The following is a 24267-nucleotide window of genomic DNA, read 5'->3' as shown; positions in this document are numbered from 1 at the left end:
ACTACACCAAAACTGGCTCGGACTAATCATTCTTAATAAAGTTAATTATGGGCGTAAACTTTCAGCGATTCTTGAATTTAATGCCTGAAAGACCGCTAATCTCGCGCAGTAAGTATCCCTTCCCACAGATCTCAGCAGAGCAACGAGTGCCTTTTATAAAAGGATGCTGCGCGAAGGCTCCAGTCGGGACATTTCCCAGCCATCAGCATAGGCCTTCCTTCCCCTTCCCTCCAAGGCAAAACGAAAGCAGCTCCGCCATTGGCTAAGCCAATGCGACAACAACTACACTCCACACGGGCTATTCCGGGTTGTTGGGAAACGAGCTTCGCAGCAGGCCCACCCTCTCCGCTCCTGCGTTCGCACGAGACGTTCCGCGCACTGCTTGGACCCGTGGCGATTCGCGAGGACGGCGCCCGCCGCATTTCTCCTAGGTTGGCTTCTCTTTCTTCAATAGGAGAAAGCGAGGGAGGGGGAAGCTTCTTTCTTCTCGACGTTGCTAAATGTCTATGGAGGTTCTCAGTCATCCAGGTCAAGGTTGTCCCCAAAGGGGCTTTTTTTCAAGAGGCAACTGGACTTTCTGGTTGTTGTTGTTTTTTCTTTGAAGAAGACGTTTCGCTTCTCATCCAAGAAGCTTCTTCAGCTCTGACTGGATGGTGGGGGAATGAAACCCACTCAGAGCTGAAGAAGCTTCTTGGATGAGAAGCGAAACGTCTTCTTCAAAGAAAAAAACAGAAAGTCCAGTTGCCTCTTGAAAAAAGCCCCTTTGGGTTCTCGACGTTGCTTCTCTCTCCCTCGAGGAAGGGAGCGAGCGAGAGGTTGGAACTTGGATGGATCCGTGTCTCTTGGGAATAAAATTTAGACGCGGGTGTTGGCGAAGGAAAGCCTTACTCGGGGCTGGGGGGGGGGGGAGAGCAGCTGATGGGGAGCGAAGACGCGGATGAAGGTCGGGAGGATCGGCCCCTCTGTTTTTTTCCATCCTTCGCGAGGGATTATTAGTATGCTTGGGAATTGAGAGGCGTCCCGTTGGAGAAAATCAACGGGTTGATTTTCTCCCCCGCCCAAGGGAGAAGAGGACTGGGTGCTGTCTACGTCTCCCAGCCTTAATCGGGCAGTGCCAGGGCTTCCTTAAGGTGGTTATAAGGCGAGGGGGGAATGGAGGAGCACAGAAGGTTTTCTTCTTCCCCGCTGAAGAGGTGGGGAGTCGCTCTCGCAGGTGGGAAGGAGACCGAAACCCTCTGCTCGAAAGCGGGCAGCTGAGGGGGTGAATCGCAGCGGCTTCTCGCCTCTACCGGAGCTTCAGGAACTGGAGCCGGAGCCGCTGGTCTAAGCCTCTCTGCTTCTCCTTCTTCCCCTTCACTGGGAGCAGCCTGGAGAGACGCTCGGGGACTTCGCATGGAGCTATGAACAGGAAAGGACTCATCACCGATTCTTTCCAAGTGGTGAAAAAGGAAGGAGGCGGGAAAGAAAGAAAAGAGGCTCAGAGCCCACCTCAGGGTAAGCACCTCTATGGGCTTCCCGCCCCCCCCCCAATCTCACCTTTGTGGGTTCCATCTCCTTCCTCTGTTTTGGCCATTGGAATGGCTTAGTATTGTGGGTGGATTCCTCTGTTTGGTTACTCTTTCCAGAAACAAACACTAGTCGCCTTCTCAGGTGGTTTTGCAAGCAGGGCTATTGCTCACAGAGCTGGAAAGTACTCTAGAGTCAACAATCAAGTCGACCCTTGCTCATAGTAAGCATTTCAATGGTTAGTAGGACTCCTCCATGATCCCACTCCCCAGTTCTTTCTACTTTCTTGATCTCACTGGAGGCAAAAGGGAAAACTAGCAACGCTTCTAACCTCAGCCTTTGCTGAGCTCAAAGAGATGTCTTCTCCTAGCATTCGGCTCTGCCAACCCCATTAGGAGAGCTTCAACAAGTCAGCAATGTTGCAATCCCAAAGTGGGAAGCCTCTGTTCTCTGGTCTATTTTTCTTTTCTTTTGTGCCTGACATCCTGGCAGATGCCTCACCTGGCTAGATTTATTCAATTTCTATAGCTGCCTACCTCAAAAAATAGACTCTGCACAGCAAACGATAATAATTAAAAGCACTCATATAGTACAAAATTAAATGTATATGGCAGCTGAGAAAATGTCAATAAAGTCAGAAAATAGGGCCCTTCACACATTTGGGGGTCTCAGGTACAAAGCCCAGTCTTTGGAGCCTTACTACAGACCAACTGTCAGGGTCATCCTCAATTGTTAAGGAGAGACTATTACAAAGGGCAGGGACTTTGGTAGAGAAGATATGTCTCTTGGTCCCCACCAACTGACATTCCTTGGCTGATAAGGCTCTTAGCAAATTACAACTCCAAGCTACTTCCATTATTAAAAATAGAACTTCAGAACAATGAAAAAGGGAGGAGATGGTGAGAGAGAAAAAGCATTCTTTTCACTAGAAAAGGAGAGCAATGATCTTCTCCTGCAATCACGCCCACATTCCCAGCAGCTTCTGTGGAAACCTAAATTTTTCTAGACTGTAAAGAAAATTGGGTTCTCAGCCACTTCTTGGATAGCTCCCCCCCCCAAAAAAAGTTGCCACAGGTACGTAGTGGGGCAAAAAGAGTTCATGCAGTTTTTGAGGCCATATTTACCTGATTCTTTGTTCTTGGTGGCCTGAAAAATGTCTTGGATGGTGCTTTGAGGGAAGTTTTTGCAAACCAGTTTGTACAATAGAAATGGATACATAAATAAAACCGGAAAGTTATGAAATTCCATCTCCCCATTCTGCTTTACGCAGGCATAATAGGGAGTTCCCATGATTAGCAATAGTTTAATAATACTAATGCAATTCAAATCTTATTTGGGAATTCTCCTTTTGCCCTATGTGAAAGTTGGTGAATTATGAGAATTTACAACCATACATCTTAAAGTTGCCAAATTTGAGAAACACTGGTATAGCTGGAGAGATGCAAACAGCATGGCTGTGGCCATTTAGATTTTGGAATTGGCTAAAGAGGAGGTGGTAACACAATTAATTGGTTAAGTGCCACCCTAAGCCCTTTATGCAAGGAAAAATGCCAGCGCTCCACCTATTAACACTAATGGGTTGATTGCTTCTCAGTTTTAGTTCAAGCAGAATCTGACCTACAAGATACCGCACAACCTGATCAGTTGGAAATACTGAAGCAGTTTGATCTCAGCTGGCAATATGGTCCCTGCACTGGTAAGAATGTCTAGTTATCTATTGAAACAAAGTCCCAAGTATGGTACATATCATGAAAGAAGTAAATGTTTGCCTTTTCTTTGCTGTTGTTTGCTTCCTGCCAAATTTTGAAATATAACCTCATTTTAACAGAAACTTACACGCTGTAAAGAAATGGTTCATAAATGGTGTATCATATTATGTTGCAGATGCATTGAATGTTTGCAGTAGATCAGCAATTATTATTCCCAGTTATTTATTGACACAGTACATCATTAATACTTATTGAAGGAGGAGATAAGTTCACTAAAACTAAATAGCCATTCAATCCAAATTTACATACTTTGCTATCATCCCCAAACCAAATAATTTTATTAATAGTTATTATGCAAATGTACTTAAATTGATGCAATGTCTTTATGTCAGTTGTCCAGACTGCTATAGAAACAACAGTCTAATATTAGGAGGTGAAGAGCAAGTAGAATGCTGTTGTATCCAAAATTTGCTGAATGGTGTTTTGTAAAATTGAGGGTTTAATGTAGCAGCAACAAAAATAACTACCTTACCTACTAAATTTACACTGTATAATTTAAGACCAGTTGGACAAAAAATGATTGGATATTTATCAGAAAGAATTCCATATTCCATTGTGGCCCAGAAAACAAGTTAAAGTCTTCTGTACTTAGCTTTGAATGATGGATCCAAGTACTAAATAGAGCTTGCAAGTCTGAAGTATATACACTTGTACTGTAAAATACCATGCACGATGATAATGCCAGACAAACAACAATAGTAACGTAGAAAAAAGGAACTCATAAATCATCCTCAAGCTCTCATAACCACAGTTGTCTCAGATAAACTGATTAGGAAGCTTCCTGCAGATATTATATTCTTGAATCACTTTCTTCTGCTGACAGGAATCACCCGTATGCAGCGCTGGGAACGAGCCAAATTCTTAGGACTCAATCCCCCTACAACTGTGCAGGATTTGCTTCTGAAATATAATAAGGACCCTTTTGTTATATATAGGTCAGTATATTATGTGTCTACATTTTTCACTCTCTTGTTTGTTTTAAAAAAACTATCCATCAGAAAGGACAAAATTATGAAAAATAGCATGGATTATTGGGTTAAATTCTGGTATTACATTTGTGTGAATAGGCTGTAACTACCTCTTTAAAGAAAAGACACAGATTATAGAACAAGTGAGATATAAGGTAAACCAGAAGAAAATTTCCAGCCATTCACATTCAGAATATAGAATTTATGCAGAAACACAGCCACCATTCTTTCCTTAAAGCTCAAGTATCCGTGGCTTGTATCATAGTAGAATTGTTAGTAACGAAGACGTATGACGACTTTATGAGAAAAATATCACTTAGGATCAGCAAGAAGTCAGAACAAAGGCGGCATGTCAGATATGTCTTTTCTTCAAGACGTCTACCACAAGCAATGTGAAATGTAGTCAAGCAAGGAAGCTTAATTCCTTCTGTATTTATAGCCTTAACATTTATAGTCATGTATTTAGAACAGTGAAGGCAAACCTCTGACACACATGTCAAAGGTGATATGTCACATTTTGGCTGACAAACCAGCATCACCAACAACTGTTCTTGAAAGGATGCCCCATTCTGATACAATTTTTGGAGCTTGTTGAGGCTGCATGAGAATGGATGTGTTCTCACACAGCTGCCGAACTTTTCAAAAATGAGTTCGTTTTAATTGTACCAGTATTTCATTTTTGTAATTAGGGAGTGTTTCTTTGTATAATATATAGCGCCACATGGACTATATTTTTTAAAAATAAATAAATATATAAAGAATTGTTTCTCTTTTGCTTGAGGAGGAGCAATGACAAAGTTATTTTCCAAATTTGTGATACACCAAGCCCAAAACATTCACCATCGCTGCTTTAGAGCTATATGTAACCTTTACAAAGCTAAAGAGAGAGTAATACCGGAGCCTTCCATCCAAATACTGATTGGCGCCTAATTTTTTTAGCTGCTTCAGTGTTATAGGAGTAAGTGCACTGTGAGGACCCAACATTAAGGAGATGATGAGAATTTCAAGAGGTCCCAGATATGGTCTCCCTTTGCCTCCCTTCCATGAATTCATTCCCCTCCTCCTCCGCTTTGGCCAAGAACATGCTAGCTTTGAAAGTTGAGAGCTGTGGGACAAGAACTGACTCCAGATGGAAAATTTGCTTAAGTTGACCATAAAATTGTGTCTGCCACAAAGGATGTTGTTGTGTCACAGAAGACAGCCAAGCCCATTCCAGCTGCTTGGCAAGGAGATGGAGTGGCCATGTGAAAAGTCAACCCAGGCCGCCTCTTGACAGTAACCATGCTCCAAATTTCTTTCTTGTAGCTTGTGGCATGAATATACTCTCTGAAAAGAGCAACTGTTGTTACCTGAGGCTGAGAAAGAGCCCTTGCCATTATATTACCATAATCATATGGATGTTTCCATCATTCCTGAGAATGCTGCTTTGCAGTGGTGGTAAGGTTCTTATAAGGGAGAGAAGGCCTTCTAGTTGATCTCCACTTGGGACTTTGGCCTCAGCTTTTAAAAATCATTAATAAGAACTAGATCAAGAACTGATTTATACCAATAATCACAGCAAGCCAAATTCAATATGGAATTGCAATCTTCTTTGTATTTTTAATGTTTCATTCAATTTTGAACCTGGTTTGATTTTGATAAGTGCTTGTGTACTTTAAGAGGTGCTGAAACAATTGTCATCAGCATTTTTGTCTATGCATTATGAACCACTTTTCTAAAAGAATTTCATGCTGTCTTTAGTAAAAAGTAAAAGCTATTGTATTGGTTCCATAGTTTTAGGGTGTGGAGGACATATTCAGTAAGCATGTGCTGTAGTTAAAGCTAGAGCTACTGAACTAAAGCTACAGAGAACTGAAGGTTCAGCTGGATCAGCATTGCCAAAAAAGGCTAAGATCTGATTATTTGCTCAGATTTCTTAATTATTAATAATTATTCTGCTTTTGGTTTAATGTTGCCTTTTATCATATTGATTGGTTTTATTGATTGTGCATATTGTGATATTTATATATGTATAGAAAACTTTGAAAAATAATAAAATGCACTTTCTTGTACAATTTTTCACTCTTTTTCCTGGGAGTGAGGAGGAGAAACAACAGCTTCAACCTTCCACAGATATTACAATGAGCTGGAATTTCAGCACCACAGCTTTGGGCAAATGTTAAATGCTGAATAGCCTGTAGCATAAGATGTCAAACAGCACTTAATCTGTATCTGCAGAAGCAACAATGGTCTGATACGTTAAAATCAATTTCCCAAAGTACTCTATTCCATCTAAATGTATAAAAAAAACGATTAAAGTAATGGAAGGCACATCTGGTAAGATAAATGAAGACAGGAGCTGAAAATTACAGAAATTACCATGTTTGATAAAATCATGATAAGACATTCGTTTAAAACCTGTAATACAAGTGATAATTTAAAAATGCCTTTAATAATATATAACAATTTGATGCTGATTGTATAGGTATGTATATGTATTTATCGGTATATGGAAACAACAGTAGCAAAATATCAGGAAAATAACAAAAGGAAAAAGGAAAAAACTAAAAATATAAGCTCAGCATCAAAGAAAAATAAATTGCATCCAAGATGTAACTGAGATAAACAAAGATAGCCTCTGAAATTACAAAATAAAATGCAATCATAAGACATCTGTAGTTGTTCATTAAAACTTTGTAAAATTGAATAAATCTTCAACTAGGGAACTCTCAGGGCACTGGAAAAAAATTAAAACCTTGTTTGTAGCCAAGGTAGGCAACAATCTGCCTGCCTGCCTATTTATCATTTGGCAAGAGTTCAGAAGTGGTTTGCCACTTCCTGCTTCCTAGGGCTGAGAGAGAGTGGACTGGCCCAAGGTCAGCCAATTGGTTTTAGACTTAATGCAGAACTAGAACTCGGTCTCCCAGTTTCAAGCCTGATGCCTTAGCCACTACACCAAACTGGCTCTCTGCTAATACGTATTAGCATTTTATTAACATAATTTGTTGGCGGTAACTTTAGATAAAAAAATCCTCCTCCGTACATGAATGAAGGAGGACACAAAAGGATTACAGATTAAATGACAACATGTATTAAAAGAATAAAGGATATTCCAATTTGTAATGAATTTTGCATATTCCTATCTTCCAAGAAAATGTTGGACAATGGAATGTTATATTTTCACTAAATCTCTAAACCAATGGCTGTCTTTTTAAAATCAGTTTTCATTTATTTTAGACCTGCCGTGATCATCACTTTGAGGTGGTGGTAGATGTCCTAATGCCTATAAGCACCACATTGCCAATCCCTGCCCCATGCAATTATGAAATATAGATAGAGAGGGTCCATTTATTGTTCACAGTTTTCACTCTTTATCAGTATCAGAATGTTTGCTTAAAGGCAAGAACAATTATAAGGACATAAGACTAATGTTCATGCTATCAGATAGAATAAATGCCAACAGAATCTGAATACTTTGCTATGCTTGCTCTCTACAAAACCTTTAGACTAAGATATAACTCCCGAGTGAGAAATACTTTAATTAAATGAGTACATTCCTTAAAGAAAATTGTCTCCCATTTGATAATTTCACACAGAGGCAGCAGTATTGTGAAAAGTTGTCCCTGGTAAAAAGTTGTCTCACTATGAATTGGATAGCCAATGTTCGAGAACATTTATTATAGAAGCATTTATAAAAAGAAGCTGTGTTACAAGACGGTATTTTAGAAAAGTTCCCTATGCTTCCAGTGCACTTGAACTGCTTTATGGAAAGCATTAGTTGTATGTAAAAATAATTAGGCAGCACTTGTATTCTCAGAACTAAGCAAAACACTCCTTTGAACAGAGGACATAGGATTGCACTGAAAATAACTCGATCAAATCACTGCTTTATAAGAACCTGCCCATGTTCTTCAGAGTTTAGATATTTAGTTTTTCTCTAAATATCAAGATACAATCTTTAAACATCTGTGCTGGAAACCAGGTTACACCCTCTTGTAGAAATTCAGGACATGTCCAGAAAATGGGCAGCTCTGCATAAGATCTCCAATCAGGAATGTAAGAGAGAATTAAGGCAAAAGTGTGCGTCTATAACCATCCACATGTGAAGCCTGCAATCAGCCTGTAGGACACGCAGTTTTTCAAGGCATGAGCAGACTGATATGCAGTACAGGTAATCCTCGACTTACAACCACAATTGAGTCCATTGCTAAGTGAGACAATTGTTAAGTGAGTTTTGCCCACTTTTATGGCCTTTCTTGGCACAGTTAAGTGAATCACTGCATTGTTAAATTGGCAACATGGTTATTAAGTGAAGCTGACTTCCCCATTAACTTTGCTTGTCAGTAGGTTGCAAAAGGTGATCACATGACCCTGGGACACTGCAACTGCCATAAATACGAGCCAGTTGCCAAGTGGCTGAATTTTGATCACGTGACCATGGGGATGCTGCAATGGCTGGCCATGTGAAAAATGATAATAAATTTCACTATCATTGCAACTTCGTGGGATCACTAAATGAACGGTTGTAAATCAAGGATTACGTGTAATTATGTACTCACACCAGGGACTGCTAGCCATATTTTTTCACCTTCTGTGAGAAACTGAATCATGCTAAGTATCTTTATTGCCCTCTAGTGGGAAAACTCTGGAAATGAAGACTCATACTCTTCCCAGTTCTATAAAAATCTAAAGCATGGGTATCAAACTCGTGTCACGTTGCCGTTTCATGATGTTTTTCCCCTTCGCAGAGCTGGGCATGGCCTGCACGTGACGTATCCGGCCTGCGGGCCCCCAGTTTGACACCCCTGATTTAAAGCCATGCCTGATGACTCCTTTCTACAATTTAAGAGGTACTCCAACTCCGTACCTTGTCCTGTTCCTTCTACTCTTCCACTGTTCTTCCATGATGACCAGCACCAAATGTAGCCCCCAGATTCCCTGCTGTGGAATACCTAGCACCAATATTGTTACAATGTCCTTATTTGCATGATGAAGGGATTTCCTGAGTTAGAAGTTCTTATGGATTCCCAGCAATGTCTGGGGGAAGGAAGACTGATCTTCATCCTAGTTGTTGCTCTTGCACTGCGGAGAAGATACTGCCCGTAGAGCTTGGCCAGGCAGATGGCTTGGTTGAGTCAATATTGATGTGATTTTGCTCAGCTGCAGAAGAGAGCCAGAGATAGCTACAAAAAGAAAAAATAAACAAAATTCCCTATTAATAACAAATTAAGCTATATGCCTCTTCCTGATCTCTAGAAATGATTGAGATAGAACAAAAGCCATAAGTATATACACTATATTTTCCTTGCATAGCCAATATCTTGTGATAATTCTTGCCTTTCCTCTGCTCCAAATCTAGACATGGTTGTGCAGTTTTCATTCTATTTCACACTTAAATTTTGAGTTACATATGCTAGCAAAATCACAATAGGCAAATTATAGAATTAAGATAATTCTTCCAATTCCTCCTTTCATTTTTCTCATATAGAACTTATATAGTTGCCTATCTCACACAATGACCCTAGGTGATCATAACCACCAATAAAAACAATTGGCTGAAATAAAAGCAGAACAAACTTCCCACTAGGGGCCAGAACAAGCAAATATTTGACTGCCTGACTCAACTCCACCCTAGTCCAATGCTTGGGGAAAGAACCACGTCTTCATAGTCTTCTGAAGGCTAAAAGGGCAGGGGTAGTTTCCCAGCACTTAAGATGCTATGTTTATTTCATGATCTGATAGGACCCTGGAATACTTCCAAGGTATTTGAAAAAATCTGCCTGGAAGTTTCAGATTTCTTCACAATTGTAATTTGTCCGACCAAAGTGCCAAACCATACCAGGCCGCAAGATGGGTAATGTGCAGTGCTGCTCCAACCAGTTCATCACCGATTGGCAGAAATCCTTGACGTTGCCCGTGTTCACCATTCTGGTATAGCTCTCAAACAGTGGCTTAATTATAACACTGAACTGCAAGTTGAAAAGAGTTAAGGATTCATTACAATCAACTTTTTCCATTTAAAATTTTGCTGTGGCAATTACAATAAATCAGACTTTATGCCCCCAATTTTAATCCTCTGCAGTAACCAAATAAATCCCAGTTCCTGATGGATACAATCCAAAAACGCCAGTCCTCTAATGTGCGCTGACGTACATATTCTTCATAGAGTTCAGAAGCCTGATTTGATTGTGGAGGTAATACAGGAGCTCCATTAGGTGGAAGTTGGCGCTGGAATTTACTGCAGGAAAAAAAAAAGGTACAACTCAACCATGTAAACTTCCTTTACTCAGATCAAGTGACAGCTCGACCATTCAAACCTACTATTCAACTTACTCAATGGCATTGCTCAACTCTTCAATTTCTCCACGCAGTCTTTCTGCCATTTCCTGATTTTGTCGGCGTTCTTGCTGAAGTCTTCCTACATATGCTACACTCTTCTGCAAGAGCAGTGCTTTACTGAGCTGAGAGCATACAAGATGGAACAGAGGAAGGAAAGACAAACAGTTCCAAGAGGATCAGAGGAGAAATGGGAAAGACAAGATAAATACTAACCTTTCTTACAGGGAAAAGATATGTACCTTAGTGCTGGTTTGGTCAGATCCTGACAGTACTAGACTGGCAAGAGTGTTAAAGCCCGAGCTGATGATCATACGACGGGCACAGTCAGCAGAAGTAAAACTTGATCGGCAGCTTCCCTGCAAGGGACAATTGCATTCTGACAATTCTCAGCTTTGTAGTTCATTCAATTGGGCTACACAAGATAAGGCATTGTTTTTGATCTGCAGAAGACACATGGCATGAGAGGGTGGGGTACATGGGTGGAGTCAGGTGAGATTAATATATTTATTTAATCAAAAAGAAGATGACTCTGAATTTAAGACAATTATCCTCAGCCCAGGTGATTATAAACATAAATAATATTGCCACCTCTACTATCGTATTCTAACTGATTCTGATACTTTTTAGATTTAAAAACAATTTAGGAGAAACATGATCTTCCTTTCAAATAGTGATCTCACCTGAATAGGATTATGTTTGTATTTTTCCTGGTGACTACACAGATTCTTCTCCTTGGCTATCTTCTGAGCTGAGGAACCTGGAACAATTCCCAAAATATAGGGATAAATGGGCTTATATCCTGTTTTCACCTAAATGTGATATATAGACTAAAGTAAAGGAATAGATGAGACAGGATATGTGAAACGACTCCAAACCATGCCTAGCATGTTTACCAGTATCAAGCAAGGCAGCAGCTGAGACAGGAACTGGTGAAAGCTCCTTTGTAATGGAGACTGATCTCAGTAGGACATCAGCAGGGAACTTTGAGGTGCCACAGATCTGTAGGAGATAATAAAAAGAGTTGTCAGATAGGGATTATGAAGAATAAATTGTGCATATCAATCCAAGAAGTCATAAATAAATCTATTTATTGAAAGGCCTCCAGCACAGAAGGTGGCAAAATCAGAGCTGCTCATCTTACCCTTTTCAGAAGATGACAAAAGAGAACATCTTTACCTGTGCAGATTTTGTAGCTGGAGTGAGGGGCAGTGGGACAGGACCTAGAAATGAAAGAAAGAGGTGGGGTTTTTTTACCCATTTCTGTTTTCAGTCTCTATGAACCCCCAGTCATTAGAAATCTTGGTTGGCTAATGAGCCCTACCAGGAAAAGAACACTAAATTTGGCAATTCACCAGTAAACTACATTAGTTAGAGAGCCAGTCTTCTGAAATAAATCCACCTTACCTTATCTAGAAACAAGCCACCAGTTGTTACTTAAAATAATGGGCATCTCACTCAGCACGGCATCTAATATCAAAAATCCAAGTAAACCTGGCCACCTCACAACCATTGTTTTCATCTAAAATTTTGGCTTGTATTACTCAGTTTGAAAACTACTCCTCAGAGTCTATTTATAGCTGTACATTTAAAGTTGCATATGCAAAGAGTAGAAAAAGGAATTCCGGAGTTAAATTTTTGCCTTTGTTATTTTTTTTGATTAGAATATGCACTCTGAATATGAGTATGAGCTTTGCATTTCAATTAGTGCCTTTCAATATTATTTCAATTTGGGAATTAAGGAAATCTTTTAATAAAGTGATTGTGTAGATTTTAAAATTTGTACATGGACTTTAAATGGTTCGTATAAAAATACATTGGAAAAATATAACCAAGAAAAGCAAGTGTTGGACAGCCTGCAGCTGTCATGCTTTTACATAAGTAACTTCTAAAACTGTAATCAAAAACAATAATCTGTTATTTCCTATATAAATTTATATGTATACTGTGTTCTTAAATTTACATTTAAACCAAAATAGAAAAATCAGTAAAGAGCTCTTAACACCCATTACTTATGCCTACAGGCTAACATCCTAAATCTACTGAAGCCACTGCCACCTGAGCTGCAGATTATTAAACAATTTTCAAGAAGTGCAAATACAAAATAACATTTATATACTTCTAAAGTTCTTGTGTCTGTAACATTAACTGGATGAAATGGTGCATCATAGGACAAAACATTTTCAACCAAGGTACCTCAAAAAAGGGCTAACATAGAATGCATTCAAAATCTGGGACCCATGACTCCTGAGAAATTGAAGTTTGGCAAATGTTATGACATAAAAATATTATAAAGTAGTTTTATGACATATTACAAAATATAATAAAATATTTCATGTGGTCAATTGCAAAGGAAATGTTTGCCGTGCTATACAGTTCAACATGGGCTACTTTTGAGGCAGATACATCTCTGAATATCTCCCTGAATTTTTAAGAACTTTTCCAGTACATTAGAAACTCTGCCATTGTTGAAAGCATTGATGAATCTGGTAAGGAAATATTTCTGAAACAATGACCCAAAGGTCATGGATTGTCTACAATTCTATAAATCTATGTTTCATTTTCCTTTTGTTTCAGGTACTTGACAAGAACAAAGCTAACTTCCATAGTTATGGAAATGAGGTACCCAAAATATATAGCTAGAAAGATCTTTTAAAATGTAAACCTTTTTCAAGCTTCACCAATGTTAGCAAAGATGAAGAAGTTCAACTGATAACAGTCTGAAAATCAAATGTCTACCCAGGGGTGTTCACATGTATGTCAAAAAAGGCAAGAATGGCCCTTGTGTCCTTGTGATTGAAGCCCTGCTAGTATTTTACATGCATTGCACTTTGATCTGTTTAAAAGGAGCTAGGGCACCAACTGAATGGTTGCGGCCACTTTTTTGTAGTTGTTGGCTATTTCCCCCCTATACCTGGTGACGGTTGTAAAATTAACTACCATAGGATAAGTGCACAAATCCCTAGTATTACTTAAAAACCAAAAAGCAAAAGTCCAAAGAAAGCTTAACTAGTGCTAAGCCCCATTTCTCCTCTCTATGGAGCCCTGCTTAGCAGTACGTACCAGCTGTAGGTAGTGGAGTGAAGGAGGGCTGGGGCGTTGCTGGCTGATGATGAGTAGAAGGTGCTGGAGCAATCCACTGAAGCTGCCTGACTCCCCCACCCTTGGTTGTGGAACCACAGTTTGGCATAACAAAAGATCCCCCAGGAGGGGATGGCAAGGTCTTTTCCAATCCAGTGTTAGTGACGACAGAAAAGACAAATGTGGTTTGTGGCTGAAGATGCAAGATGGGAGGGGCAGGTGGAGGGCTGATCCTTGGTGGAGAGGTAGGGAAGAATGGCAAGAAGATCTGCTGTCCAGTCAGAGGTGTAGGCAGCTCCACATCCAGAAGTGGGTCTCCCAATGGTGGGAGTTCCTTAGCATGAGGGGCAACCGGAGGCAAATTTGAGGCGTCTTGGTCTAAGGCAGTAGCATCTGGCAGAGGTGCAGGAACCTAGGGAAGGCTAAGGAAATGTCAGCTCTTATACAGATTTTTTTTTAATTCTGTCAGCACTTTCTTACTGTTGCATAAGGAAGGGTGGGAGGGAAAGACTAATTACAGATGGACCTTGCTTAATGACCATTCAAATTAACAACGGCCTTGGAAAAAGTGCTTTACAGCCTGTAAAGCACTTCTGAACTCCCCCCCTCCCCATAGTCATGTGATGACATTATGGGTGCTTGGCAACTTATTCATACTTATCACTGGTTACCCAGTGTCAGCAATCAGAAAATCAATGGGAGAGCCAGCAGGGAAAGTTGGAAGCTGTTGTTGCTACCTGATGAAAGGACTTAAGTGGAATGTTACATGATTGCTTTGCTCAATGAACATGATCCCAATATTGCTTTGCTCAATGAACATGATCCCAATATTGCTTTGCTCAATGAACATGATCCCAATATTCCCAGTTGCAATGGTTAAGTGATCTACTAAGGGAGAGGCAGGGAGACAAGGATTTTAGTACATAAAAGCTCCCTGCCTCCTCTCCCTTAGGAGATCATTTATGATTGCAACTGGGAGTATTGGGATCATGGTCATTGAGCAAAGTAGTCACGTGACATCTCATTTAATGATCTCTTCGCTCAATGTCTGAGTTTCCTTTCCCAATTGTCCTCATTAAGCAACCACTGCCTTTAATTTCTGATTTAAATTCATAACCAGGCACAGCACACTATTTGCAGTAAATGTAAACTAATAGTAAACTAATAGTAAATTATATAGTTCTTTATGTATGATTTAATTCACCTTATATAGGAATATACCAGGGAAATATAATCCAGAAAATCAAATAATGGATTGAAACAATTATCTGAGTATTGGGGTGAGCTGGGCTACACTTTTCAAACTGCAGGTTTCATTCCCTGTAACATAACTTCTAACAGAAAATAATAATCCTCATTTTATATATATGAAACTAAGTACTAGCCTTATTGTGGCTAATGTAATAAATGACTGGACATACTGCTTCTCCTTACCTGGAATATAGGCTGAGAACGACAAGAAGTAATAAATTCTGTGAAAAGAAAAAGGTAGGATAGATGACTTGGAGGAATCAATGAGTAATAAAAATGAGGATTGGCTAATAAACTCTATCAATTAAGCAAATAACCATTAGGATTTTTCTCTGTTAGTGGCATTTAAAAAAAACCATAAACAGGAAGGACAATATGGGACTGGAACCTGAGGAAAGAAAAAGCACCTTATAAATTTTGCCAGACTACATCATATAATAGTTGTCATGGATGGAGAGTATATTTGACAATAACCATATTAGTATTAGTTGCAATCTTTAAATTTTAATAGGAAGAATGGACCAATGTTCATAACTGAAGTTTTATATCGTAATCTGACTCTTTCCAAATCTCCATAAAATACACAATAGTGATTTGCATTAGATTTTAAATTATTGGCAAAAGGTTCTGAATTGTAGATGGAAACAACTCTATTCAGATTTAGGTTTAGGAGATAGGTTCTCCTACTTGAGCAAGGGGCTGGACTAGAAGACCTCCAAGGTCCCTTCCAGCTCTATTCTATTCTATTCTATTCTATTCTATTCTATTCTATTCTATTCTATTCTATTCTATTCTATTCTATTCTATTCTATTCTATTCTATTCTATTCTCTATTCTCTATTCTCTATTCTGTTCTATTCTATTCATTTCAGTCCTCGTGTTAAATCAGAAATCAGACGATCTTTTCTGATACTGTTTGATGAAATAGATAAAAAGTAAAGTCATCCTCATGTTGAGCTTGATTCCGGATGACTACACAGACAGGTCTTTCTTGTTTATTTGGTAGCAATATGGAAATGGTTTCCAGGATGTTTTTCAACCTTCCAGTCTTCTCTACAGCTCCAATATTCCCTGGTGGTCTCCCATCCAAGTACCAATCAAAGAACCAGAACAGAAATGGAGGAAAAAGCATGACTGAATTGACTACAGATCATGAATAATGAAAGGAGATGATGGCCAGGCAACCTTTTAAACAGTCTTGACAAAGATAAGGAAACAAATGAAAGATAAAGAAAGATGGAATGAAAGACCACTTTAGGTTCCAGGACCATCGTACTGGAATACTGTATAGCACATTCACCAGAGAAACAGTGTTGATCAATGGTTAGAATAAGATGGAACATGTATATTAACTAAATAAAAAGGTATAATCCAGGATTCAACTAATGAATATCCAGTGCCTCTTTCTTTTGTGTTTTTTTTTACTTTTCAGTCTGAGTTGACTGATTGAATCATTTTGGTGAATTACAGAAATTACTACTTAATTCCTCTAGTGATTTATTAAGCCTGCTATGAAATAGATGGATCAAGTGGGATTAGATTCAAGTGCTACAATATAAAATATACTAACCTGGGATTCAAACTAGACAATGGTGCTGTTTTCTAGCACAACCCTTTCCATTTCTATTCTCCCTGCTTTCTGCCTATCCACTCAGTCAAGAAACTGATTTTCCTCCACCTTTTATTTATTCTGCAAAACAGTGTTTTGTCATGTCTGTTGATCGTTTAGCCTTGAGCATAAATGCTACATTAATGCTACGTTACTGATTTGCACACTTGTAGACTTGTAGAATCTTAGCAGGTGAGAAGATTTTGCCAGAGCAAAACTATGCTCTTCTTTCTTGTGACTTAGGCTGTCTTGACTTAGGCTGTCTTTGTTCACTAGCTATATCTCTGAGCCAATGTAAGTAATCAAGGACTCAATACTATTTACTGTTGAGGTCAGAAACCAACCTTTCATAATCTGGGGATTAATTTGAGCAGCAATCTCATTTTCTCCCAGATACTTTGCATTTTGAGATTGTGAAAACATTTTCCCACTGAAACATACCGGTACATTAAATAATGGAAACAGATCTAAAGAATCCAGCAACACATTCCCATGCTGTACACTTTCTGGAATTTTCTGGAATGTGAAATTTTTAAAAACACAGCCTTGAATTGACCCTAAGAAACTAGGCAAAGCTCATTTAAAAATATAAATATTTTGTCTATGGAATGCTCCACCAGATCACATAATCCAATTTAGTTATATAAAATTGGGGAATTTTTGTTACCATGAATAGGGTCCAAAGTGTTCACAAATTCTTCTCCAAAATTGGGGTGAAGTTGGGTCAGAGTAGGCTGGATCATGTCAGCATTACCCTGGTGAGCTGAAGACATAAAATAAGGAGTGATATAATTCACTATTCATTTTATTTATTAAATTTATATCACCACCCAACTCACACCATGGTGACGCTGGGTAGCTTACAGCATTAAAAATCCACAATGTAAAACTCTTAAAATGCCACCTTCTCCGCCATACCGACTACCAATGCAATTACTCTAGCCCAGTGATGGTGAACCTTTTAGACACCGAGTGCCCAAACTGTGCACACACATGCATGGACATGCACACACATATGCACAGACATGCACGCATGCTCAGCAGAGACCCGAAGACCAGCTGGCTGGCGGGAGGCAGGGTATCTCAACACCGGCAGCACGGGAAGAGGTAAGATCTTTTTCTTTTGTGAGCTTCTGTTTCGTCGTTTGCAGGGAAACAGAAGCTCACAAAAGAAACGCCACAGAGATCTGATCTGGGGCAACGGCGCGCATGCCAGCAGAGAAGGCTCTGCGTGCCACCTCTGGCACACGTGCCATAAGTTCACCATCATGGCTCTAGCCGCTTGACAATAAAAAGCAAATTGGCAACCAATGCAGATCCTACAAAGGATATGATGCATGAATGAATCTAGGCTTGTGTAAAACTGTATGAGCTGCTACATTTTGAACCAATTGAAGCTTCTGGATACTTTTCAAGAGCAGCTTGAAAGTCCAAACAGGGCTTGGATGACTCTGAGAAAGGCATGTTGGTCCCAGAATGGGTGTAACTGGTGCACAACAAGGAGCAGGCCCTCCTGGCCACGACTGCCACCTCCTCCTTAAGCAGGGATCGTAAATCCAGGAGAACTCCAGATTATGCACCAGGTCTGTTTGGGGCAGTGCCAACTCCATCCTTGACCACAGATAATTCTCCCAAACCCAAGGAGACCCAAACCCATACCATCTTGCCAAGGTTCAATTTTGGCCTGTTGCCTCAATAGCCTCCATGGACCAGGAAAAGGCAGTTGCAGCATTGCTTACTTAACTCAACAGAGATGTATAACTGAGTATTATCATCACATTGATGATATATTTCCCCATGGTGAGGGATGGTCTTCCTCAATAGTTTCATGTAGATGTTAAACAGGAGCAGATGGACTACTCCATCTGCTCTCGCCAGATAACCGATCACATTTGTGTCCCATATCTGGGGCTGAATCTTTATTGAAGAGGTTCCAGATACTGTCTCATTCTGGATCCTCCGGAGATGCCACTTGATCACCTTCTCAACAACTTTCCCCCAAAAGGGAAGGCTGGAGATAGGACAAAAATTCATAGCTAAATTTACAGCTTTCATAGCTAAATAGCATGTGTCATACACAGTCTTTACAAGTCAGCAACTAACTCCTATATGGAAGCCCTTGGAAAGCTGTCTGCACTTGGGCATAAGGAAGAAGTTTCACTACAAAACTATTGTGTAATGGGCATAAAGTGACTTCTCACCAAGACCACGTAAATTGGGACCACCATAAGGGTTGCGGCTGGAGACCATGGTATCCAGAAGTGCATCCAGATCATGTAAGGGATCAAGCTCCATTGGACCTCCACTTGCTGTTTCAATGTTGAGTTCTACCTCTGAAATTGCATCAGACACCTCCTGCACAAAATAGGGTGGGGGGAAACCCATATGTTCCAGCAAAGGAATGGGGAAGTGAGAGCCTGGAATGCTCAATGGTTGTTATTCTAAGTATTCCAGCTTTAGAACTCTGCCACAGAGGGAAGGAAATAGGGAAAGGGAACGTTTGAATATTAAAATAGTACCTGACTAGGATCACAGATCGGTTTGTCAAACTTCTTCTGCTCCTAAATCAAAAAGACAGGTTGGTTTGAATTAGAATACATTTCTAAGAGAATCATTAGCAAAGGAAATTTTAATCTATTCAATTAACAAAACCACAAAGCAGTAGAGAACCCTTATAAGCAACTGTAAATATTAATAAATGATTAGTGGCAAAAAGTCAAAATTATGAATTAACTACGGGTGGAGAAAAGGTCTTTGGTCTGAGGTACCTGATAGACAAAAGGGCCCTTCTCTGAGGAAGATGGATAGCTTAGAAATATGAAATATAAATAAAAATAAAAAGGATAATCATCTGGTAAATCTAATACTAGGTCCCATGATTGGGAACCACAATAATAAAATTTCTCAGTTATAAAAGACTACAAAAATGCTAGCCAAACAGAGGTACTTGCATACAGCCCTTTTTATCTTCATCATGTTTTAAATCTTGTACATGCAGGCTGAATATGTACAGAGGGTTAAATTGTTTTAGGATAGAATTAGACTCTTGGCTACCATTGCAACAACACAGAGGACAACAAGATAAAGAATATCATCTGGCGATGGAAAAACGCAATATAGTGCTATATTCCAGCTATTTTATCACACTGATATCATATGTTATCCAAAAAGCTTTACTTGTTTGAGAAGAAACTTACCCGAATATGGAAGAATGTCCTCCATTTATGATATTCCCTAATAACAACCCCAACCTGGCGTTTCCAATATTTTCCTTCCATAATGACAGCCTAACAAATAAATAAAGATACAGAAGTTAAATAAAGGCAAAGATATAGAATCTGGTATTTATGGAAGAGATGTTGGAATGTAGGGTCTTTGGTGATCTCTGAGCTTGGTGGTTTTCTTGCAGATGTCTCATTACCAAACTAGGTAACATCATCATTGCACTCAGAGAGCATCACACTCTGGTAACTCTTTGTGCCACAAAATCCTTGCTCACCTCAGGTTTGCGATGCTGCTCTATGTCACTACATTCTAGGGGAGTCACAAAACTGCACACAGGATTCTGCCTCTTCTCCACATCTGCATCCAAAATGAAACAAACAGAACTCTAAATGCCATTGCCACTTTCAGAGACAGACAAATGTACTTTTTTACTGACTGAAAGTTCCCCCAAATTGTACATTTACAAACCAAAGAGAACAGACTATTTGATGTTCAGAAGTATATGCTATTGCTTGCAGCTCATTATAATGCACAGAAAATAGTCCTTGGCTACAGAATTCATCAAGAACATGGACTCCTTATGGAAAGGAAGTGCCTTGGGAATAAACTTCTGAATTTACCCTGTTCCAGTACTTACACTGTAGATACCATGCCCTCCAAATAGCATTATTGAGTCGAATCTTGTCACGCTGCAGCAATTTCAGCCCCTTGAAGGTTTTCCATTTGGGAGATACAATTTTCCCACTAAAAATAAAAAAGAATCCAAAGAAACTTCTGTAATATCTGGTATATCTGGATTAAGGAATCAGTAAGTCAAGCCAAAAATCATTAAGAAAGCAAAATGAATAGGAATATTACCTCAAAGACTTGACAATATAGATACAAATATTCTTACACTGTCCCAATAAAAGAAGAAAATAGGTGAATTCAAAATAGAGTAATAAAATGCATGCAATTATTTATCTTTTTGAAAGACTGAGTAATGTGCAAGGTTTCTTTGAAAGTTAGTATCTCATCTCGTTTGCCTTCCCCATTGGATTTTATGGCAAACTGAAGGAGATGAATGAACAGGCACACAACAGCAGATTAACTGATGCAGAAAACATCTGGAGACTATTATAAGTAATACGCTGGTCTCAAGATCGACTTTGTGACTACTGAATTAGAATGATTTGTGATGTGTCATCAGTGTTTTCAAATGAAAAAAAAAGTATTTCCAATAGAAAAAATTCTTAAAGAATAATACGTTGAAAACTTTTCAGCAGTTGGATACTGTAGACTACATTCTGTTTAATCTAATACAATTATGCCATCCAAAAGAATTACTGTTGGAAGGTAATTACAAGTCAATTTTCCCTCAAGAACTGAAAATTTAGCCAGTGGTCTGAATACCATTGACACCACTGACGTATCACGAGCAACAAGACTTGATAGCCTATCTTTCTGAAAGTCATGGGAAGGAACATAAACAACATGGAGATTCATGTAGCCAATGCAACATAGCCTGACCAAAACCACTTCAAGTCTGGCAACTGATTTACTGAGTAATTGTTCCAAAAGCAAAGGACAGATTGCTGTCTTGAGCATTTCCAAATTGAGTTTATGGATGGTTCTTGCCAAAAATCTTCTAAAATTGGTAATCAAAAGATATGTGATAATAACAGAAATGTATTTTTGTTTTTCAACATTTTTTGGTAACAAGTATGAAATGTCAGAGAGACGGGAGATTTAAAAGTGGAAGAGGCTACTGCCTCTCCTTTCCCTATAAAACATTATGAAAGGGATAAAAATGAATGCACAATAGAGGCCTTGTGCTGACGCATTCAGAATTCCCTTTTCTCCTTTGTTCCCCAACAGCTCTTTGAACCAAGTCTACTCTAAGAATGGAGAACTCTGGTCTAAGGCTCAGCTGGCAGATTAATCATGAATAGCTTTCTAATAAATAATACTCTGTTACTACCTGTAACTGTTATAACAGTTACAGGTAGTCTTTGACTTAACCACAGTTCATTTAGTGACATTTCAAATTACAACGGCACTGAAAACAGTGATTTATGACCATTTTTCACATTTATGACCATTGCAACATCCCCATGATCACGTGATTTACATTCGGATGTTTGACAACTGGTTCACTTTTATGACGGTTGCAGTGTCCCAGAGTCATGTGATTACCTTTTGCAACCTTCTGACAAGCAAAATCAATGGGAAAGCAAGATTCACTTAACAACCATGTTACTAACTTAACAACTGCAGTGGTTCATTTAACAAATGTGTAAGAAAAGGCGATCTCATGATCCTGGGAAATCGCAAAGGTCAATAAATATGAATAGAACAGAATAACTTTGTCACCTCGAATGTACAGCAATCGGCATAACATTAAAAATGAAATTTTGTGGCCTACAGCTCTCAAAGTTGAACCAGTTGCCACACATCGAAATGTTCGGCACATGACCATAGGGATGCTTGCAAAGGTTTGTAACTGTGAAAATTGGTCCCAAGTCACTTTTTTCCCCACTGCCGTTGTAACTTTGAATGGTCACTAAATGAGCTGTTGTAAGTCAAGGACCACCTGTACAACGTCAAAGGAAGACTGATTGCTGGAAGCTCTGGAGCAGGGGCAGTGGGGAAATCCAATTTTTTTTACTACCAGTTCTGCGGGTTTGCCTTGGTGGGCATGGTGTGGCTTGGTGGGCGTGGCAGGGGAAGGATACTGCAAAATCCCCATTCCCACCCCACTCCAGGGGAAGGATATTGCAAAATCTCCATTCCCACCCCACTCTGGGGCCAGCCAGAGGTGGTATTTGCCGGTTCTCTGAACTGCTCAAAATTTCCGCTACCGGTTGTCCAGAACCTGTCAGAACCTGCTGGATTTCACCCCTGAGCAGGGGTCTTCAAACTTGGCGGCTTTAAGACTTGTGGACTTCAACTCCCAGAATTCTCCAGCCAGCATAGCTGGCTGGAGACTTCTGGGAGTTGAAGTCCACAAGTCTTAAAGCCGCCAAGTTTGGTGACTCCTGCTCTCGAGCCATCCTCATTGGTTGGCCCGGTCTTCTTGGCCCTTCTCCCTCCTGCGGGTCTTTTATGCGCCAAGAAGCACCAAGCGGGGCCCGCCTCCCTTCGTCCTTTCCTCGCCATCCGGGCGACTTCCTCACCTGTAGGCCAGGGTCATGCATTCGAAGAGCTTCGTGAGGGAGGCGTCGATATTGAGCGCGCCGCTGCTGCGCGGCCCGTAGCGGTAGATCTGACAGGTGCCTTGGTTCACCGTGTCGAAGTCGTAAGGAGCCCCGAAACCCGGCCGGGCCGCACTTTCAGCCTTCCCAGCCGCAGCTTTCCCTAACGCTCCGGCCCCTCTGACTCGCTCGGTCGCGCAGCTTTGCAGGCCTAAACGAACGGCTCGCTCGGCCGAGTTTATGGCCTCTTCGGAACCGAGATCCGGATCGGGGTCCGACTCGGCGTGGGGTTCCGAGACCATGAAGTGGCCACTGTGGATGATTTGGGAACGGGACATCGCTGCTGCTCTGGCTGTCCGTCTCCGTCTCCACTGAGAACATCGCTAGCAAGGGCAAAATAACGGTGCTACCGTCACCATGACAACAAAGGATCTCTCTCTCTCTCTCTCTCTCCCCCCCCCCGAACTGGAACCTGTAATTTCGGCTGCCAGGACGCGGGGGAAGGAAAGGAGAGGGGACCCTACCGGAGGATCGCCCGAAGTCCGGCCCTACCGCAGGCTCCCATAGCAACAAGGAAAAGGCGTTCTGCGCATGTATCCCTCCTCCGTCGCAGAGCATGACGGTTGTTGTAGTTGTTTCAACTTTCCTCCAGAGGGCGTTACCTCGCGGCACGAACGCGAGGTATTCGCGAGGGGGATCAAGCGCTAACTTTAAATTTTTAAAACCCTGATTAAACTTGTTATGCCTCGATTATCAAAATCTCTCCGCATTTGGATAATTGGATTTTTAAAAAATGCATTTATTAATAGAGCCTTGGTAGAACAGTGGTTTAATGCACCGTGTTATTAACACAGCTGCCTGCAATTTCTGCAGGTTCGAATCTCACCAGGCTCAAGATTGACTCAGCCTTCCATCCTTTCTAAGGTAGGTTAAATGAGGACCCAGTTTGTGGGGGCAATAAGCTGACTTTGTATAAATATACAAAAGAATGAAGGCTATTGCTTAACGCATTGTAAGCCGCCCTGAGTCTCCGGAGAAGGGCGGCATATAAATTAAAAAAAAAAAAAAAGTGGATTTAATAATGCAACACTCGTACCCAAAATGAATAAAACACAGAAAACCGGCTGGATAACTTTGACCCAGTCAGTTTCAACCCAATCCACCTCACAGGGCTGTTGTAGGGGAAATAGGTGTATTAAATATGTTAGCTGCCTAAATTCACACATAAACACACACACAATCAATAACTGACTACTGCATCTAGGCAAACAGTGGGATAATCGAAATAGCCTTAATATTTCATCAGGTCAATCATTGGAATTGAAAATTGCCTCTATCCCACTGTAATATGACTGGCAAATTACACCATT

At 40.2% G+C, this 24267-nt stretch overlaps 2 protein-coding genes and 1 long non-coding RNA gene across 6 annotated transcripts in view; 2 read left to right on the top strand and 1 right to left on the bottom strand.

The window, feature by feature from the left end:
* The first annotated feature begins 353 nt into the window (after window positions 1-353).
* On the top strand, window positions 354-16272 carry POLD4 (DNA polymerase delta 4, accessory subunit). 4 transcript variants are annotated; one of them, XM_060687832.2, is made up of 6 exons: window positions 354-431; window positions 1367-1494; window positions 3101-3202; window positions 4099-4210; window positions 13136-13180; window positions 15897-16272. In XM_060687832.2, the coding sequence occupies exons 2-6, from the start codon at window positions 1401-1403 to the stop codon at window positions 16048-16050; spliced, it is 507 nt and encodes a 168-aa protein (XP_060543815.2). In that variant the 5' UTR covers window positions 354-431; window positions 1367-1400; the 3' UTR covers window positions 16051-16272. The 4 variants fall into 4 exon arrangements, with proteins under 4 accessions (XP_060543815.2, XP_060543816.2, XP_060543818.2 ...); XM_060687833.2 differs by having other exon boundaries at window positions 15950-16146; XM_060687835.2 differs by lacking the exons at window positions 13136-13180; window positions 15897-16272 and adding an exon at window positions 5549-6292.
* Window positions 6589-23500, bottom strand: LOC117667178 (MLX-interacting protein-like). Its single transcript, XM_034420394.3, has 17 exons — window positions 22880-23500; window positions 20362-20468; window positions 19999-20081; window positions 19697-19786; window positions 19019-19060; window positions 18701-18854; window positions 17167-17262; window positions 15074-15111; window positions 13622-14051; window positions 11738-11781; window positions 11455-11560; window positions 11242-11318; window positions 10801-10917; window positions 10556-10683; window positions 10337-10460; window positions 10062-10191; window positions 6589-9405 (listed from the first exon to the last, which is right to left on the bottom strand). Exons 1-17 carry the CDS (start codon window positions 23233-23235, stop codon window positions 9287-9289), a joined length of 2241 nt encoding a protein of 746 aa, XP_034276285.2. The 5' UTR covers window positions 23236-23500; the 3' UTR covers window positions 6589-9286.
* Window positions 22913-24267, top strand: part of LOC148116546 (uncharacterized) — a 5304-nt gene continuing 3949 nt past the window's right edge. The window contains exon 1 of the long non-coding RNA XR_015731086.1: window positions 22913-23821. This is a non-coding gene — a long non-coding RNA (uncharacterized LOC148116546). The remainder of the gene's footprint in view (window positions 23822-24267) is intronic.

Source organism: Pantherophis guttatus, chromosome 1, assembly GCF_059756535.1.
Source record: "Pantherophis guttatus breed Tessera chromosome 1, ASM5975653v1, whole genome shotgun sequence".
Lineage (NCBI taxonomy): Eukaryota > Metazoa > Chordata > Lepidosauria > Squamata > Colubridae > Pantherophis > Pantherophis guttatus.
This window is presented reverse-complemented; position numbering and strand designations above follow the sequence as displayed.